This window comes from Etheostoma spectabile, chromosome 2, assembly GCF_008692095.1.
Source record: "Etheostoma spectabile isolate EspeVRDwgs_2016 chromosome 2, UIUC_Espe_1.0, whole genome shotgun sequence".
NCBI lineage: Eukaryota > Metazoa > Chordata > Actinopteri > Perciformes > Percidae > Etheostoma > Etheostoma spectabile.
Genome location: NC_045734.1, coordinates 10049604 through 10069277, shown reverse-complemented (window position 1 = coordinate 10069277; position 19674 = coordinate 10049604). Strand labels below are relative to the sequence as shown.

The following is a 19674-nucleotide window of genomic DNA, read 5'->3' as shown; positions in this document are numbered from 1 at the left end:
AAAAAAAAAAAAAAAAATGTAGACAAAGGTAGTCTGGCTTAGTGGATGCTGGTCACTTGCTCCCTCCGCCAAGTACCTTTTCCAAAATTCTTCTACAACGGGCACTCGCTGAAGTCTAATTAAAGATCTCTCTCAGACATTTCAACATTTTTGGTGGTGCCATTTACTATGTCTATTGACAATTACAGTTGTGATTAGTTGGACGTTAATTAATGTTTACCCTATTTTTACACTTTGCTCAAAATAGTTTAGGTGAAGCTATTCTTTGAGTTGGTGCTGCAAAGCAAAAAGTGAAAAAATAGTGTGGCTAGAAAAGACTACAACAAAGGCTGATCCAAAATGCACAAACTCCATAGTGTAGTTATTTTTTGTTATTTACTAAACTGTACTTACCAGTACATTCTTAGAATACCTCAGAGCACAAACTCTGTAGTGGTCAAGACTTAAAGTATTTGTTGGATACGCCTGGCTAAGCTGTGCTTGGTGTATGCTCATTCTATCAGAGATTTAAAAAACATGATGATGATAATAGTTAAATTTGACATAGCAGTGTGTGTCATACCAAAATATCTGGGCCACGTTCAGCCCCGACAAAACGTAGAAATGCGTTTTTTAAACTGAAACGGAAGTGTGTTGAACACCTTGTTGTGCGCGCAAGCATTTTGTCTTTTTAAAACCACACGTTTACAGACACGTCTCTGCTGACTGGGTATCACCTGTGACAAAGCCAATAAATGAGAGATACACCCAGCAAACGAGAGAAAACATAACTCAAAGCCATTGCACACCGCTTCACACTGTTCTGAGGAAACATGTCGTTCAACTAGAAAACCATAACAACATATTGCCAGCGCTTTAAGGTTGAATGTGGCCCTGATGTCAACTCACCTACCATAGTTTTGCATGAAAACGGTAGCATCACCCCAACCTTAGCAGTGGCTGAAATAATTCCACATACTTAATACAACTTTGTGTCAAATTATTTATTTAATTGTATGTATTATATCATCATTTTATTTTCAATAATTGTTTTACAAAACATTTTGAAAAGTACCCTTTTAACATTTGAGAAGCTAGAACCGGTGACATTTTGGCATTCATGCTTAAAAAATTATTATTAATTAACATTATCCAAATGGTTTCCAATTCATTTTTTGATGGTCTTTTCAGCACTAGCTAAAATATATAGCCTAGATGAGACGACAGACTTTCCAGCACCTAGCAGTTATCCTTTCCCCGACTTTCAGACTAGGTATTGTTTGTTGAATTAAAATGATCATTAATCTGAACACAAAAGGCAACAGCGAAAACAGAAGGATAGTTACATTTTAAAGTCTACTAATATTCTCTTTCAACTAACTCAAAACATCCCTGAGTGCAATATCACAGTCTTTTGCAATGGGTTTATCACGCACGTTGACATAGTCTTTATGACAAAAAAAAAAAAAAAGGTTGTGCAGCCCTAATTAAGGGTCAATGTTCTGTAAGATATTTAGAAAAAAAGGCACTTACATCAAAAGTGCAGGAAAACCAGTTTAAACCAGCCAGCAGGTTCCTGTTTTAAATATGTGCTGTCAGGCTTTTAGGCTGATGGATGAGATTTCCTGACAGACGGCCAACAATGCCGTTACCCACAGGGAACCTGCGCTCACACCACACTGCAATGTTCTTCACCCCCACCTATTTCCATTGGGCTTCTAAGAAACCCTATGGTTACATCACAAGATTTAGTGAACCATGGCAACTCAACACAAAAGCCAGTATGGATCCCCTACATGCACCAACGCAATGCTGAGAACAGAATAAGTTCACATGACGCTGCTATGTGACCTGTGTGGAGAACAAGACTGGCGTCATATTTCAGGTACAGGTGAAAGCATTTGGGCATACAGAATTATTGGATTATTGTATTTGATAAAGAGAAGGCAAAGTTTTTACATGTTTAACACGGTCAGATCTAGGACTCATGCACTGATAAAGTCCAGTGGTCAAAATGTGGGTACATGAGAAGATCTGAAAGTGTTGCTAATAATAGGAATGTCTGAGAATGATGATTTGATTTCCAGCAGGTGCTGAATCAGACCTAAGCACGGACCAACTCAGGAAGGGGGAAGCTCCTGCAAAGGATCCAGCATGACAAATCTAATACACGTGTCATCCGATGTTGCCCAGGTGGTTGAGCTGCAATATGTATATGTTGCACTATGCTCACACAGCTTTGCCTGACACATACCTGGGGGAATTGAGAGCAAGCTGACAAGTAGGCATGATAGCAGCTACAGAAACAGCTACAGAAATGAAAACACAGTGAGTTCACATATGGAAAATTATTATATATTTGCTATGGCATTATGCGTCAAAAATCACAGCTACTTAATATGAAAACTTTTTTTTTTTACAGACTCCAGACACCTTACTAATTTGTTAACACTGTATTCAGATACATGTTTTTCTTTAATCACTTGAAAGCTCTAGTGTCTTTAATTTTTCAAACACTACTAGCGCGTATCAAAAGTCTTCTTGAATTAAAGATGGTCAAATCATATATTTTGCAAACTGCAGGTGTCTCTTTGTAAATACTAAAGAGTTCATAGCGCTGACGCACTTTACTGGGGACCCCTGCCACTCTGCCTGTACATCAGTCCCCCTATGCAACCTGACAAGAAGCATTTTAGGATGTGGGGAAAACCCACCATGAGATTTAGTGGTATCCTGACATTGTGAGGAAAGCTGTTGCCACGTTGAAAGTATTCAATTAGGCGATGGTTGGCCTTGTTGAATTAACACAATTTAGGTTAATTATCTTGGGGATAAATACCTAGCAAGAAAAACCTAATGAGGTTGACATGATATTTGATTTTTGATAGTTATTTTAAACCTGCTAACCTGTTTAATACTACTTGAATTTGTTTAAATATGAAAGTGATTGTTACTGCCAGTGAAACAGTGCTCCATATTCTAAGATAAAAAAACACAATTTATATATTAATATTTATAATTATTATATATGACATTTCCTTAAGATTTGTAATTCAGTATACAGGTATGTTTGAGAACACCACTTTGCGTTTCATACCAAATTTTAGACTGTAATGTGTTAATGGATCTGGTGCTGACACGGTTTCAAACTCTGATTAATGTCATACTAAAGGTCAGCGTTGTGGGCGCCAAGTCATCGTAGAAGCCAAAACCGCGTCATCATTTCTCATCTTAGTGCTTCAACATCACACACTCGCTTTGCTCCACATTACATTTTATAGTTTTTCCACTGAGACAAGCGCCTTCGTCAGTAAAGTGGTGACACTCAGTGTCACTAATGTCCATATTTATAATTGAAGAAGCAAAATCACTCAAATGAAAACACACACCATGGATAAACTGGATTTGGAGTGTGTGAGAAGATGTTTTAAGCAGTGTGGGGAAAATCCACTATGAGATTTAGTGGTGTAGTAATGACATTTTCTGCTAAACAATGCAGGTGTGCTCCCAGCCAAGGGTAGTGCTAGTTTAAACCTCCGATCAAAGCAGCAAGAGCCCCAACAACAGACACAGCTGTAGCCTTGCTATAAGACTGAGGACACCCGACACCAAGTGGTTCCAGTTTCAGCTTCTTATAATAGGCTTGTTTGCATGCCAAAGGCACATTGCTTCGTGGCTTAGGCTTTAGATCCATGATCGCTGTCAACCCTCACCCTGATAGCACATCAGCTATGCAAACAATAGTCATAACCCATTTACCACTGCTAGAATCCCCCACATTGGAACTGGACATCATAAAACAAAAGTAGAAATTGTTTAATAGTTTAAAGTTATGTATGTAGCCGTACGTTTTATTTAACAGCGGTCATAAAGGATCACACTTACAGATAAATATGTGATCCAAATATTTTTATCGTATCGTATCGTATATCGATCGTATTTTTTATTTTTTATTAGATAGTGCAGATAGACAGGAAAGGGGGGAGAGAGAAGGGATGACAACGGCAAAGGGACACTGGTTGGATTTGAACCCGAGCCGCCAAGGACCCCAATCTTAAAAAAACAGTTTTTGTGTATTTCTATAATGTTTAATTTCTTATACTGCACTGTAACTTTTATTCTTGTGTTTTATCTGTTTTTAACTGTTTTTATGTAAAGCACTTTGAATTGCCCTGTTGCTGAAATGTGCTTTATAAATGAAGCTGCCTTGACTTGCCTTGCCTAAAGTGCACATAAAGAATCTATAAATATGATATATTAATCTCTGACAATACTTTACAGGATATTTTATTTCAGTTGTCACCATATATTTATGAACATCTATCATTACTAAAGCTCTGAGCACTATTTGTAAAAAAATAAAATAAATAAAGATTCGTAAAAATAATTTCCATACAATTATTATCCCAATTCTAAAATTTGCAAGACACAGGCGCATGCTCTTTGATCGGACACACTGACCTGCTGACTGCTTCCATGATCCCAGAGGGGCTGACATCAAGGTGGCAGAGTGGCGAGGAAGTGTCTGGGGTGTCTTGGCAAGCTGGGTCCACTGGCTCTGGACAGGGACTTCTCAGCTCTGAGGTCAGGGGCAAAATTATTGGTATGGAGAGGGACCTTGCATGGGGCAAGCCAGAAGAGCGGCAGGGCTGAGGGGGGTGAATCGTGCAGTCACTCTTTCCTTTCTTCACCTATTTTACACAGAGAAAGATAGAGAGAAATGCCAACAACAGTTGACAGGAAATATGAGACAGCATGAGAGGTAACTGATACTCACCTGCAAACATTTTTGCACAATCAAGCACATACACAACCGCACGTACAGTTACTATAAAACATGCATTCAAGGATCTACTGAGGTAAAGCAAAGAGCAATAAAAACCAACATAAGAGGCAAGAAGGGAAAAAAGTGGTTAGCTTGTAAAACTGTAAAGATAGACTGTTTGTCTTACCGTGCTGACCCTGATTGGGTATAAAGAGCATGAACCACCAACTGTAGTGTAGGAGAAGAATCTTAACCTAATTACAGCCACAGTGTGAGTACCCTTCTGCATTTCTAACAAAGGAAGCCTGAGATAAGTGTTAAATAATTTGTCTCCCAGAGCTTTCTCTTAGTATATATGGAGAGGACACTTACGCCTGCTAATGAACACTGAGGCCAGATAGCAGGCTGGCTGTGGTAAACAGAGCATGCATTGGCTTAAGTATTGACAATGGTCAAAAACACCCACTGCTAAATGAGGCTAGATAAATATCGGTCGGTCTGAATAAAAAGGCCTACTTTTTTTTTTTGCTTTATGCCAATTATCAGCAGAACATTTCTATTTGGGGTTTGTACTTAATGGGTTGTTCTAAAAGCTATGGATGTTGCCTCCATTTAGTCATTGGTGCACTTAATGGGCAGATCTTTGGGACATGATTAGCTGCACAAGCTTCTTTAGCTAGACCTGAAATGGATTTTGCTCCTCGGGGCTTTGTCATTGATTAAGCTAAATTTGTTATTCACAGAAAACCAAAGAGAAACAAAAAACTGCTACTGCCGTCTGGCAAACGACACAGAAAATATCCGCTGTCGTACCACCAGACTACGGAGCTGCTTCCTTCCTCAGGGTGTAAGACTCCTCATCTCAACCTCTATACTTCGACATAAAAATGTTTTTCTTTTCTTGTGTAACATAAATGGACTGCAACTTGCAAATTCATCGTTCATCACTGTGTTGTAGAATGACAACAAATTAACCTTAAATGAACATTGAAAAGAGAGAAAAAAGGGGGAATATGAAGGGGGAGCTGTCATGAAGACACCATGGGCAAGTCCCCATCCTAAAATGTTGTGATAATGAACTTCAGCAGTTTTGGTAAGATGGTGCTGTCATCTTGGTTGGTCTATGTTGTTGAATCTTTTTTTTAATGTCTGTACAATGTATGACGGTAGTTATGGTGAGTCAGAAAGTAGGTTATTTGAGAACCATTGTATAGGGTATAATATTTATCACTAGACACACTAAAAATTAGAAATGACACAGTGACATGTATATACTGACAACATATTGAACAGTGAATGATTTCAGACACAGTCATGGAAACTCCAAAAAGAGCTAAGAATCAAACTGCAGGTCAGTTTTAATAGTGTTAACCACTGAACCATCACGCTGCCTTCATTGCTGTTTCTCAGTTTCTGCCTATGCATAAAAAAGAGCTTTAACAGAGCCACAACAAGTGGGAGCTAAACAGGCCAGATGGCAAAGACGCCTGACAGACTAAAATGAGGATATGACCTGGTTTCTAAATCATGGATTAACTAATACTTTGAAGGTTTGTAACTAAAATCGCAAAAGACTGCAAACATTTTACTTTCTCTTTAATAATCTGCTACAATGAAAAGGCCGATGTAGCTTAGCTGGCCTTAAAACAACATGCACCACTGTTAACAGACATCTATTCCCTGAATAAAGCTCATTTCTTAGACATCTACTTTTCAAAAATGTCTTTGCAATATGATCCATACCTGTTCCATCTTGCGCAACCACAACTACTTTCACTAGGCTTTTCAAAATAGTGGTAGTTTGTATAAGCAGTTTTGCTCAAAGAGAGAAAAGCTCACATTTTGAAAAAGCTCTAAAAATGCTTTTGTGATCCTACCATAGCAACGGAAGACTTTTTTGCAATGCTGTATTCATTCAACAAGGACTTAATAATACTCTGCCAGTAATAACTGTGTCCCTTTTGTAGTCTAAAACTTGTGCATTGACAAAAACATATCTATGTGTTCAACAAAACACAATTCCCATCATAAATCACTGCTTAGGGCCAGTGGCCTAACAAGCCAACATTGGGCCCTTAAGCAGGATTATTAAGGCAAACCCCCCTACTGCAGCATGTGATGACGGCGCAATGTCCACGAGTAGGCTACCATGAATAGGACAGGATAGGATCATAGAGACACAGCATATGAGATGAGATGACTGACAAAATCAGGAGTAGCCTACGTGCACCACAACAACAACAAAACACATGAAAAAACAAAAAAAACACAAGGGCAGCCCCTCCACGATTTTGCGGCCATTTTTTGAGCGTGTTGTGGCCCAAAATGCCTGCTTTCGCAGGAGCTTTTGTAAAAAATTGCAAAAAAAGTTATGTATGTTTGTTACAATGATGTTGCTGATTACAGTGAAAGTTGCAAAAAAAAGTTAAGATTTTTTGAAGAGAATAATATTCTATTACTATTAATTCTGGGCTGAGATTTCCTAGGAGCCTTACCAAAAAGGCTCAGAATAATGCAAATGTTGGTATAATATGAAAATGGCTGGTGAAAAAATAGTTTATTGAATGAATCAAATAGGAACATGTCCTTCACTGTCAGTGGCTTGCTGGGACACACATTCCTACGGTTTTATACAGACTTTAACTTGTCATTGCAATAACGAGCGTAGTTGTCCTCAATTTAGGTCATCCTGTACATCTCATCTGCAGTTTTTACGTGCGTGTGTGCGTTTCTTTGGGTGTATTTGTTAGCCTGAAGCTAATAAATACTGTTTAACTTATAAACTTATTTCACCTTTGCCTCGCAGTACCACAGTACCAACCATATAGTGCAGCTCTGGTAGTCATATGTGAGTGGTTATCAGTCCCAAATGTAGATTTTTAACTATATCTTTTGTGGTAGTGAGCATCATGGCCAAATCTTTGTTAAGTCTGGCCTTGAAAGTGAAAACTGTTAAATAGAAGAGGTTCTACAGGAGTGTTTGCAAAATGCAGCTGTAAAAGTTAATATTTATAGTGTAGCATAGTTAAGTTGAATCACTCGATTAATCATTAAGGAACTCAAGCCTTTTTCAGTAAATGCTATTTTCATTCGTACAGGAAGTGAGGAGTCTTTTGGTGCCAGCTTTAGCTATATGAATGGATGTTAAAGTTAAAATCCTGAAGCTCTCCATTTTGTTCTCTTTGACGCACCTTTGGCCTATATACTTTAAAGTTAATGTGTTTAACACTTGGCACAGCATTGCTGAGTCCTTAAAGTCCATGCTGTGAGTTTGTGCTGCAGCCTTTACTTTTGTTTGCGTATGTGATGGTCCCTTGTCTTGTGTCTGTTTATGTATGTGTTTGTGTGTGTCTGTTTCTGCATGTGTTGTTTTGTCTCCCTCCCTACTGTTTTCCTCTGTGTTTTTGTGGCCCTGGGATGCGTATCAATGTCCCTGTTTGTTATTTGTAACTGTGAGCGTTTAAAAAAAAAATTAATTTAACAAAAAAAAGTTAATGTGTTTAGTGTTTTAATAGCTCCTGCACAACAGACTCTTGATACTGTGATATAACTAATCTTTAATTTTCCTCCCCAAATGTCCTAGTTGGGGGATTATCTGTAGGTAGTCCTTTTATTACAGCTGCTTTGTGACAGTTGACTTGTGATTTAGTAGAATTTAGTTTCTCTATGAGCAGCTTACTGCTAACCAAGCAAGCCACTAGGGTTGAAAAATATATCGTTTTTTTTGTTTGTTTTTTTAATTGTCATTGCGATATCAATTGGTGCAATAAACATATCGGGAAAGGCTGCAACATATCACAAAAAAACACTCAAAGATTGTTTTGTGAAAATATCAGTAGAAAACTGCACTTTAAAATACTGGTCATTCTTTTTTTTAAGTGATGCCTTTTATATTTAATTCAATGTTCAATTTGTTAGATAAAAGAAAGTTTGAAATGATTTCCTTTCATTTGTTTCTAATTCAACAAGCAGTTTGTTGTATTTTAGCAGGATACGCAAAGCAGCGGAATTGAGAACACTTTAATATCTGTTATTAAATTAAATTTAGCGCAAGTTTTATATATATATACACACATACATACACTGTATCAATAAAGTATTTCTGATAAGTATTTCTGATATACGTATATGTATATATATATATATATATATAGATATACACACACACACACACACACACACACAGGAGAATATATATATCTATATATATTATATAGATATATATACACACACACACACACACACACACACAGGAGAATATATATATATATATATATATATATATAGGAGCTGTCTCCAGCTCCTTTGACTCTGCTGTCTGCAAGTTGTCTGGTCCCACTCCAACCATCATTGCTGCTGTCTACCGCCCCCCTAAACCCAATAGTGTGCTGTATAGTATTTGTTTTGTTTTGCTGTATAGTATTTGTTTTGCTGTATAGTATTTGTTTTGCCGTTGTATAGTATTTGTTTTGTTTTGCTGTATAGTATTTGTTTTGCCGTTGTATAGTATTTGTTTTGTTTTGCTGTATAGTATTTGTTTTGCTGTTGTATAGTATTTTTTTGCTGTATAGTATTTGTTTTGTTTTGCTGTATAGTATTTGTTTTGCTGTATAGTTTTTGTTTTGCTGTATAGTATTTGTTTTGCTGTATAGTTTTTGTTTTGCTGTATAGTATTTGTTTTGCTGTTGTATAGTATTTTTTTGCTGTATAGTATTGGTTTTGTTTTGCTGTATAGTATTTGTTTTGCTGTATAGTTTTTGTTTTGCTGTATAGTATTTGTTTTGCTGTTGTATAGTATTTTTTTGCTGTATAGTATTGGTTTTGCTGTTTTATTATGTATAGTATTTGTTTTGCTGTTTTTAATATATGAATTCCCTGTGCGGCGTCCTTGAGTGCCAAGAAAGGCGCCTTTAAATAAAATGTATTATTATTGTTATTGTTATTGTTATAATAATTATTATTATTATTATATATACACACATATACGCATATATAGATGACTAAATGGGGATCTTGGGAATGGGGAATGCAAGTCATTGTGAATCCAGTTTTATTGTTACTGTACTTAAAATTTTTTACAATACCTTTGGTCTAAATCTTGTTTATTTGATATTATAGCTTTCTGATTTGTAATCAGGGTTCAAAACTACCTTTTTCCTCCTCCAGCTAAATGGCTAGTGAAAGTTTACGTTTTACCAGACACTCAATAGATTACCTTTGTTTTTTGGGCTGGTAAGTGAAGAAAATCTACCAGCCAAATGCATAATACACCAGCATTTGGCTAGTAGATGGATGGTGCCAATTCTAAACCCTGTTTATGTTTTGTCCAATACAGTTTTCAGATTTGCTTCTATTAGAAATCTCAAAGGCAATCTGCTGTCATAGCCCTTTATTGGAAGTGTGTTTAGCTTGCTGCATAGCTGTGCACCTACACACAGAGAGGGGAAAGGAGCTAGTGTTACCTGCTCAGCTTAAAGGTTGAAGCAACTTCAGCATTTAAAAACATTCTTAAGCTTCCGTTACATACCATATCTGCTAAAAGTACAAGATCTTCACAGACTACTGGTGGAGGTAAAAATCTTCCTGAGCTTATCTTGCAATTAGTCAGCAATTATTCTACCTCTACAGCAACACTGGTCTTGACTGATTAACCACATTTATGGCATCAGGTCTTTGTTTAAAACTAAATTCAAAACAACCACAACGAGTCTGTCTTTATTGTCAAACTAAAGCCAACCTCACAGAAATGACTCATTTTATCACAACTACAAATATGAACTATGTAAGATCAAAGTAACTGACTTTAAAAATATAGAATTTATTTTTTTGATTGTAACTTTCATATTGACCTTGGTGAAAAAGAATTAAGACAGAGCTAAATATCTAGTACATGTACACAAAAAAGGACATTTCTAAGCCTTAATTATAAGCAAAGTAATGGCCAAATGCTGCTTTTGTGGCAGAATTCAGCTGTGACAATACCCCAACACAGTTGATACCAGAAGATAGCCCCCGATTGTCTCTCACTGCAAATAAGTGTGTTGTTGTTTCCTGCAGCAGATTGCCTTTATCAAATCACATCATGTGACTGAGCTGCAAGGCCACATGCATCAGAGGTTGCCTGAGAGACGACCTCAGGCTAATCAGCACCAAGGCAATGCAGCAGATAAGGAAGCAGAAAGTATTTACTGGAAAGGGTGAGAAACAGATGATAGTACCCTAACCCCTTAAACAAGAACAACTGATCACAATACTTAATAAGGACAGTAACAAACTGTTGTTTTCCGTACCTTCTTTTTCCTCTGCCTCGCCTTTAAGGTGTTAGTGGAGGATTTGTTCACAAGTTCTGCATTTTGTGGTGTTTTCTTTTGTCCAGCCTGGGAAGACGCATGGAGAGAAAATGCAAAATAAAGAGATTAAGATTTGAAGTGCACAGAAGACAGTGCACAATGAAGACAGTGCACATTGAAGACAATGGAGTTAAAGTGCTGCTGGGTCTTTGTTGTGATCACATACAGGTGTACTACTGTGCTTATTCTAGCTTGTGAAGTGCTCATTGCAGTGGTTGTTGTTAAGTGCTCGTTCATAAGGTCTCAAAAAACATTTCCCAATCCAAGGCACACTGTAGGGTTTGTGCAAAATTATATTGCCTTTATTTTACATGGCAATTATAATTTAAGACAATCATTTAAATTATATTTCATATTTTGTAGACCACATTACAATGATCCCTTCACAAGATGCATACACACATTATTTCTTGGATGTAATGTATTGATAATCATGAATAATATAAGATAAAGCAATGACTTTGTTACATTTTCCCTTGTATCATTATTTTTGAAAACATCTGATATACTACAGTAAATGCTACACTATAACACAAATACTCCTACAGTGCATGTGAAGTTTTCCCAATTAATTCTAGGATCAGCTAGTGTGAGAAAATGCAAATACAAACAGTGCTATTTCTAAATACTTAGAATATATGATGACTTATCAGTAATGTCAGTTGCAAATAATAAAAAAAGGTCACCAACTATTTACGCTAAGCAACATAATTACCATTGCAGGCAGTATGCGAAAGTCAGCTGCCAATGATAACATCTTTAAAGCTCACGGAAACCTACACAGGCGCACAAAGAAATGGCTTTTGTGTTGGAAAACAGCTTTTCCAAAACATGCCAATGCTCTGTTAATCACTTCACACAAAAGGTGCCAGTATTCAAATTCAGCAGTTGCATGACATGATCATTGCGTGTGACTAGTCACACTAGTCTTGCATTGCCCGACCTTCCTTCACAGCACTGCAAAGGAGGGTCTGGCGAGCTTACACAGCATTCAGGGATAGGAGAAAAACGTACTCTGGTTTATTGGCATTTCTTTAAACCAATCACAATTGCGGCTGCGCTATGAGCAATGGCACTTCTACAAGATAGCCTCTGGAAGGAACTTGTTTTAGTGGAACATGTGTACGTTCAAAGGTTGTTTCAGTCGTTGTTTTAAGAGAACTCAGACACGACATATAGTCCAGCTATCTGTCTCCATTTAAGCTGCAGAGATCTGAGGAGCAGTTAACCATAGTCCTCATAAAGTGGAGTTTAAAATGCCAGCACAAAGTAAGAGGAAGGTAACAGACATCCAGCCAAAATGAAAGACATCTTCCAGAATTTCCAGCGGCACCTGAACCATCACGGAAGAGGAGCATCGTGGAAATAGACTTGGTCACACAAATCACATGGTAGGGGTTAAAAATGACTATGTAAGCGAATTTGAAGGGTTCATGCAAGTTTGATCTGGGAGTGTCACGCATAAACAACGATACTGCATTTCACAGCAGAAAGATTGCAGACAAAGGCAGGTACACTGAGGAGCATTAATACATAAACAAAGACGCACACATGCAGGCTGCTGTAAAGCTGATCACACACCTTTGTTCTGGGAGCTGGTGTGGGTGTGTTTGCATTAAGGTGGGTGTGTGACTTCTTTTTGTCTGCATCCGTCACGTGCGGCTCCTGAGACCAGAAAGAGAACAAAAGAAAACACAGTTGTAAAGCACGTCTTTTGACTGATCATACACTATAGTAAAAAAAAGAACAACAGATCATGCTTAACAGAGACCACAACACTTTCTTTCTCTAGTTTCTCTTATTGTTGTAACTGTAGCCTCATATATGAAATATCAGGGAGTCATTTTAGAGAACACCTGGGTATGTGTGTTCTATTTTTGCTTTTCTTCTGGTTCAAGGTTCAGAATAGATTTTAAGAGGTTGACAATCTGCATCCTCACACATACAAATGCATAAACACTTTCATGTAAACCTCCTGCTCATCAGCATTTTGTGTCTGAAGGAAAAGGCAACACCAGTGATCATATGTGCTGCGTTTAAAGACATTAACAGGAATGCCAGCAGGCGAAGGGCCTCAGCAGGCCATGCACGTCTGTGTATATGTGTTAGTGTGCATGTGTGTGTTTGCATGTTTGTGTGTAAGGCAGTCTGATTCTGACTGAAGGGTTTCCCCATTGGTCAGCGGGGTCTCATGTGGCTGTGCCCTTACAGGTATTCACAACACATCACAGACATTTGTGACTGGAAATGTTATCACAAAATATGACAGATCTTATTCCACTGCTACTAGGATTCCGGACTTTTGAACTGTATTATTTGGAGATACACAGTTTTGAATAAGTAATTTAACTATTTGTTTTCATGTAATTTTTTTTCCAATGTGAGGAAGCAGGAACTTGAACTCCAAAATCCTGACTACAGCAATGCATTCATATGCATTTTTGACTCCAAGTTAACCTGTATTGAAAATAAATAATTATCTGAATCTTAACCTGAATCATAGGACTTAAATGGATAGTTTGCTCTATTGTGCTTTGTTTACCACAAGAAGCTACAGATGCAGCAGCAAGATGCTGCCAGGAAAACCAACAGACCAGACAAACTAGCTAGTCAATAAAGACATCAGCCATCGAAGCAGCAAATATAAATCAACAATCGGAGACTCAAAACAGCCACCTGTGGAGGAGTCCTTCCTGTGAGGCCGTGATATAAGATCAATAGTTTTTTATGTAAGCCTGTATTTATAAAATCACTCCTGCAAGTGGGTGAGGTCACAGAGAGAAACTCACACAGGTTAGTGTGCATGGGCACAACATTAGCATGTGGTGTTCCTATGAGTATATACAACACCTTTACAATAACAAGGGCTGACGGGTCTTCGGTGCAGCCTTCTTCATCTCTGGCTCTCTCAAATATATTGCTGTAGTTCTGAATGAACTTGATCATGATCTTGTTACAGATAGTCTGGTCCTTCATTGCTTCGAAACCAGGAGCCACGCTGGAAAAGAGGGAAAAAATAAAAGCAAACATTCTGTAAATCTTTATATATGACAGTAGCAGTAAAAAATAAAGTTCAGCATTTGTGGATAATTTAATTTCTTCCTTTCACTTTGCAGCTGTGACCTGATTTGACAGTGATTTTGATACTGATATTTAGTCATCAGTTAGTAAACTTGAGTAACAAAGCAGAGCTCAGCTGCCCTAGCAGGTATAATGTCAAATGCTAATGAACAGCTGTGTGAGATGTACGCTGGGCTGTAGGCACTAACGCAAGACCTGATTATAGAACACACACACACACACACACACACACACACACACACAAGCCTCGAGAACAGCTTGTCCACTATGAAAGAGCATCCAGTTCAGTTTCTTCTTCTTCTCTATTACTTCTAGTAAGGCCTGATCGTTTTTACCATAAAGGGTCTCCAAGCCTTAACACCCCAGTTTATTAATGGGCGATGCACACCAGTCAGGTGAACAGTAGCTGTAGGTCGATATGTACAAGTATGATTTTTAAACTCGTCCAGTAAGCCCTTCATAAATAGACCAGTGAGAACAGAGGTACATGGTTCAGCAGCTGCATGGAGGCATATAAAGCCACTGACGCATCATTTATTTATGCACATCAGTTGAACAGTTGAAAGCACAACCTTACCTCAAAACTGTTCACTAGTGTTCTTGACTGGGACTTTCGATTAATATTATGATTGAAGAGTCTAAGATCTGATTTATTAGTTTAAATACATGTCTGACACAATGTAAAGAAGTGTATTAATGGTAAATTTATGAGCAATGTAATGCCATGTAAGTTTCTCTAGCAGACTTTTATACTGTCATAATTTCATCTTCACTAAATAAGCTACAGCACCACCTGCTGGCCAAATACTTTGAAAGAGACAGAGACCTGTACAAACCTCGGTCTCTGTTTTTACAGCAGTCATGTTCTCAATGTGTACTCTAACTGCTCTTTTCTGTTAATACTTTTAGACTTATTTGGGTTTTTAAGTATATATATATATATATATATTTTTTTTTTTAACCTACATAGATGTAACCGCAATATTGTCTGCACTGCCACGTTAACTACGTTGCCAATACTCCAGACTGGAGTGACATCTTATGAAATTTTGTATAGAATATGTTTATTTATGAATTTATTCCTGTCATTATTCATTATGACATACTGAACTGTGTACTGTCTGACTGTCAACTGTCATTGGTTTTGCAGGAAGGTGTCTCCATTGAGGTGCTGGTGTGTGTCCTCTGTTGTGTTTATAATGTTGTTGGCACCTAGTGTGGTTAGTGTAAGTTTGTAGTTTTTTAGATCCTTCTGCATACTAAATTTCCTTTTTAAGGATAAATAAAGATGAACTTGATTACAGTTTTTCAAAACTTCACGCAGACAGCATTAGCTGGGATATGATATTAATGGAGAAGGGAAAGCGGTCTCGGTGCTGTTTACTTTACACTTCCCCTGAGACAAGCAGACACAACAGTGGTTTCTATGCCCTGATAACTGACTGGCAGGCTGAGGTTGTGTTGACAACAGGGCAGTCACCAAGTTTAGTGTTAAAGGTTTGTGTCATTATGCAGTTTTCACTAAAAAGTCTTTGTTGTTTACATTCCTTTGCATATTATTTTTTTCAATATTAGCCTGTATGTTGTGGCAAAAAGGTGGGTTCTATAAGGACACCTCAGAAAAAATCGACAGAGATTGTCTTAGGCTACACTGAGAAGAATAAGATTTGTTACCATAGGGGTGAATATTGGACTTAACTGACAATGAAAGCTAATATTGTTCTGTATCTACTGGGTGTGTTTATAGGCAACTATTTATATTAGCTTATCATAGCATTGATAATGGCCATGTTTTGTGTTTACAGTTTGTTGCCATACCCCCAGGAGGCCATCAAATCAATTAATGCAGGTTGAAAGGTATTCAAGTTTCAATAAAAAGATTTGTCTATAGATGTAAGTACTTTTGATTGCAATATTGTTTGGGTATACATTATAAATATGAAGGATACAAAGCCAAAAAAGAAAACAGGAATGATGGTGAGATTGGTCGGTGGGTGTTTATTTTGACAGCTTGACCACATCTGTCTAAAGATTCAACTCACTGGAAGACACTGGGTCCAAACACAGTGGCGAGGTTAAAGGCAGTCATACGGTTTTCTTTGTGGTTGCACTCCACACGGGTGAGGAAGTGGCAGAGGTAGCGGAGGAGGCTGTGGTGGACGTCAGGAAGCTGCTGGAGCAGGTGTCTCAAATCTGACCAAGAGACATCATCACCGCATTCTACAGACACACAATGAGATATCAGAACAGGTCAAAGGTTGGGATCATGCTTTTCATTTTTTACACAAAAACTTTAACTTCTGGATAAAACGTTTTAGTAGGAAAGTGGAAAGTCTTTTCATCCCTAATGAAATAACCCAAAATCAAATGATGAGTGACACGACCAACTGAAAACATTAATAGACTTTTAGTGAAACATGTTTAAATCCTATGTTTAGTAAATTGTTTTACAGCTGGTCTTCAGCAGGCAGCCAAAGCTTCATCCACCTGCTCTCTGTAATATCTAATCTTGAGTTGTGGTAACTACGTGAGCATTAGAGCAAAGAGCCTTAAAGTATGTTGATGCTATAACTCCGGACACATAATTGGGTCAGAGTTGGATAAACGGATACGGCTTCTGATCCTAAAAGAATGAGTGACGCAAACGTGCGTGCGCCTACGTGAGTGAGTGCATGTAGGCTATATGAACGCGGGAATCTGTGTGTATGTCTTTCTGACTAAGTAGAGCGTGATGGGTGGGGGGAGAATGATGGCTTAGAGCGATCACAATTGCTCTTGTTGCCGGTTTTGCCACTGAGTAAAGTTCTGATTGCGTCTGCTCAAGTGTGTAAAGTACATGTGTGGATTTGGATTGGTGGGGCTTTGCAAACTATTTTTTCTTCAAACGTTGATGACGTTTTTAACAGGATAGTATATTAGACAAAAACACATTGAGGGAGAGAGAAAAAAAAAACTTCAAGGAATTACACATATGTAGAGGCGACTTAAAGAAAGAAGATGCACATCAAAGACAAACCAACATAAAGCCAGATAATCAGAGGACCAAATCACTACAGAGAGAGAATGACATATGCTGTGTGGAGACATAGAGACCAGCAGAATTCATTAAATTTAAATTGAAAAAACTAAACACTGCACACTTTTCTTTAATTGTTTTTGTTTGCCAAAGAGACAATACTGAAAATAAAAAGATAGCACCACTGTTATTTATTTTACTTTTTGTATATCAATTTATTGATCTAAAATAATGACAAATATCCATCACTTTTCCCAGGACTCAATGTAATGTTTATAACTGGCTAATTTTAACCAGCAAGAGTTCATGTAGTTCATTTATTATTTCAAATTTAATTTAATTTCAAATTTTAATAACATTGTAATACTCAAATTTTGTGATTTTAACTGGATTGACAAAAACTATTAATTGATTACCAAAATAGTAGTCTGGCTTGCCGGATGTACAGTGCTGGGATAAAGCCTGACATCTGGCGCACGTCCCTCCCCTTCTACTATCTCAGCTATCTATTTTGCAAGGGCACAATTGCTGCTTCCAGAGCTTATCGTCACCCAAGTACTTGTGATTGGTTAAAAGAAACAAAAAAAAGCCAGAACGTCCTTCACCACTATCCCAGAATAAATAAGCTGTGTAGCCAGAGTAAAGCCTGGCAATACCAAAATAGTAGCTAATGGTATGAAGCTTGATCAAATGTTTTTTTTTTTATTTACTTTGTTTACCTATGCAATTGAGGTCAAAGTCTCACTTTAATCTTACTATTCTTATTGAGATGTGCATCCATTGTTACATGACACATTGCACTATATTGGTCAATCTATGTATATGCATTTTATTATTCTGCTAATCAATCAACTTCATCTGCCTAACCATCCATTCATCATAAACCTTTGATGTTTTTAATAGGAGGCCAAACCAATTTTACAAAGTAGACCAAAATCATTTTACTCAGTAGTTATGGTCAAGTCTTATACCATAGAGCTGTTAGTTAATGCAGCGTTTGACCACAGGCCAGGAAAAATAGGCTGATATTTGTGGGGTCTATGAGGGAAAAATTAATACTGCAGCCAAAATGTGCACTCTCCTCTCCATTACACAGATTGAACCCAGTGACGGAGGAGAGGCGAGAGTGAGCACAGACTTCAGCTGCCAAATCACTCACTGTCCCTTTTATGACCTCCAAGATTATTACCAGAAATATTTGGTCCTTCACTCTTCTAGTCTCTCTCTCTCTCTCTCTCTCTCTCTCTCTCTCTCACACACACACACACACACTTTTATATGCCTTGTCTGGTAACTGCAGTGCAATAGTAGCCTACATTTTTAGCACCTAAAGAAAGCATTGCATATCATCCAATCACAGTCATAACCCAGATATTCACTACACTTGTATAAATATCACATTGTAGATTTGTAAAGTTGTTCAGAAAAGGTATCGCATGGTTTAAAAACTGACTTGGTGAAGTTGGTAGGTAAATTATTGAAGACAAGCACACATAGAAAGAAACATATAAGTAAACATTGGAAAAAAACAACTTTCCCTTACCTTGGTGGTGCTGTATCAGTGCCCGTTGGACTGTCGGGTCCACCAGACCCACTGGCAGGTCCCTGAGGTACCTTTTAAGCAAGCTGGCAACCGTACATAAATCAGATTCTGAAAGAAGGTCCACTTCCTCTCCACTCTCCAGGCGCTGTTTCAGAGTCTCCACAGCACGTACATTTCCATTTACTCTGAACAGACCCTCCTGGTTTAAGGCTGGAGAAAAATCCCAGGGACATTGTGAAGTGTAACATTCAGCTAATTCAATCACTTTTCAACAAGAGAGCTAACTAGGGATTAATTTAAATCAGATGGCCCCCTAAAATTGGTCTTATTATCATGTATTCCACAGAGGGCTACACGTTTACTATCAGTCTTTGGCAGGTTTTGTTTTGTCCAGCTATTGGTCCTAAAACTATCAGGCAACATTTTGTAGGGATTTTCTCACCCCTTGATCTTTTCTTGTTGCATCAATGTTTATTCTAGCACAGGGGTTCTCAACCTTTTTGCACGCCGGCCCCCCAAAGCTGGTTCACTGCAGTTGGTCTCTATGTTTATGCACAGCATATGTCATTTTCTCTCTGTAGTGATTTGGTCCTTTTATTGTCTGGCTTTATGTGGGTTTGCCTTTGATGTGCATCCTCTTTCTTTCAGTCCCCTCTAAATACGTTTAATTGCTTGACGTTTTTTTCTCTATTCCTCAACGTGTTGGTCTATCTAGCACAATCATTAGGCCAAAGTTTCTACTTGTAGGCCTACAATAAATATATCAAAATACAAACTTGATTTTTGAGTATCTTTACATTTGTAGAGCAATGATCCCAGTCAAAGGACACGATTGTGATTATTTTAACTTAATCTCAGTCTTCAGGATAAAGTAAGCATTTTATCTCCTCACTATGACTTAACAATGGCAATATCTTTAGTTTACTTCTTCTGCACTTTA

The 19674-nt window shown here is 37.7% G+C and overlaps 1 protein-coding gene across 10 annotated transcripts in view; it reads right to left on the bottom strand.

Annotated features, from left to right (window-relative positions):
* The window catches only part of fam13a (family with sequence similarity 13 member A), a 65095-nt gene that overhangs the window by 39408 nt on the left and 6013 nt on the right, over positions 1–19674 (bottom strand). For 8 of the 10 annotated variants that reach the window (XM_032538862.1, XM_032538790.1, XM_032538809.1 and 5 more), the window contains 6 exons: positions 18735–18944; positions 16218–16395; positions 13945–14092; positions 12676–12759; positions 11035–11121; positions 4441–4670 (listed from right to left, as the gene is read on the bottom strand). In XM_032538862.1, coding sequence (XP_032394753.1) covers positions 4441–4670; positions 11035–11121; positions 12676–12759; positions 13945–14092; positions 16218–16395; positions 18735–18944 — 937 coding nt within the window. Of the gene's footprint in view, positions 1–4437; positions 4671–11034; positions 11122–12675; positions 12760–13944; positions 14093–16217; positions 16396–18734; positions 18945–19674 lie in introns of all 10 variants that reach the window. The other 2 variants (XM_032538800.1, XM_032538818.1) reach the window with 2 other exon arrangements.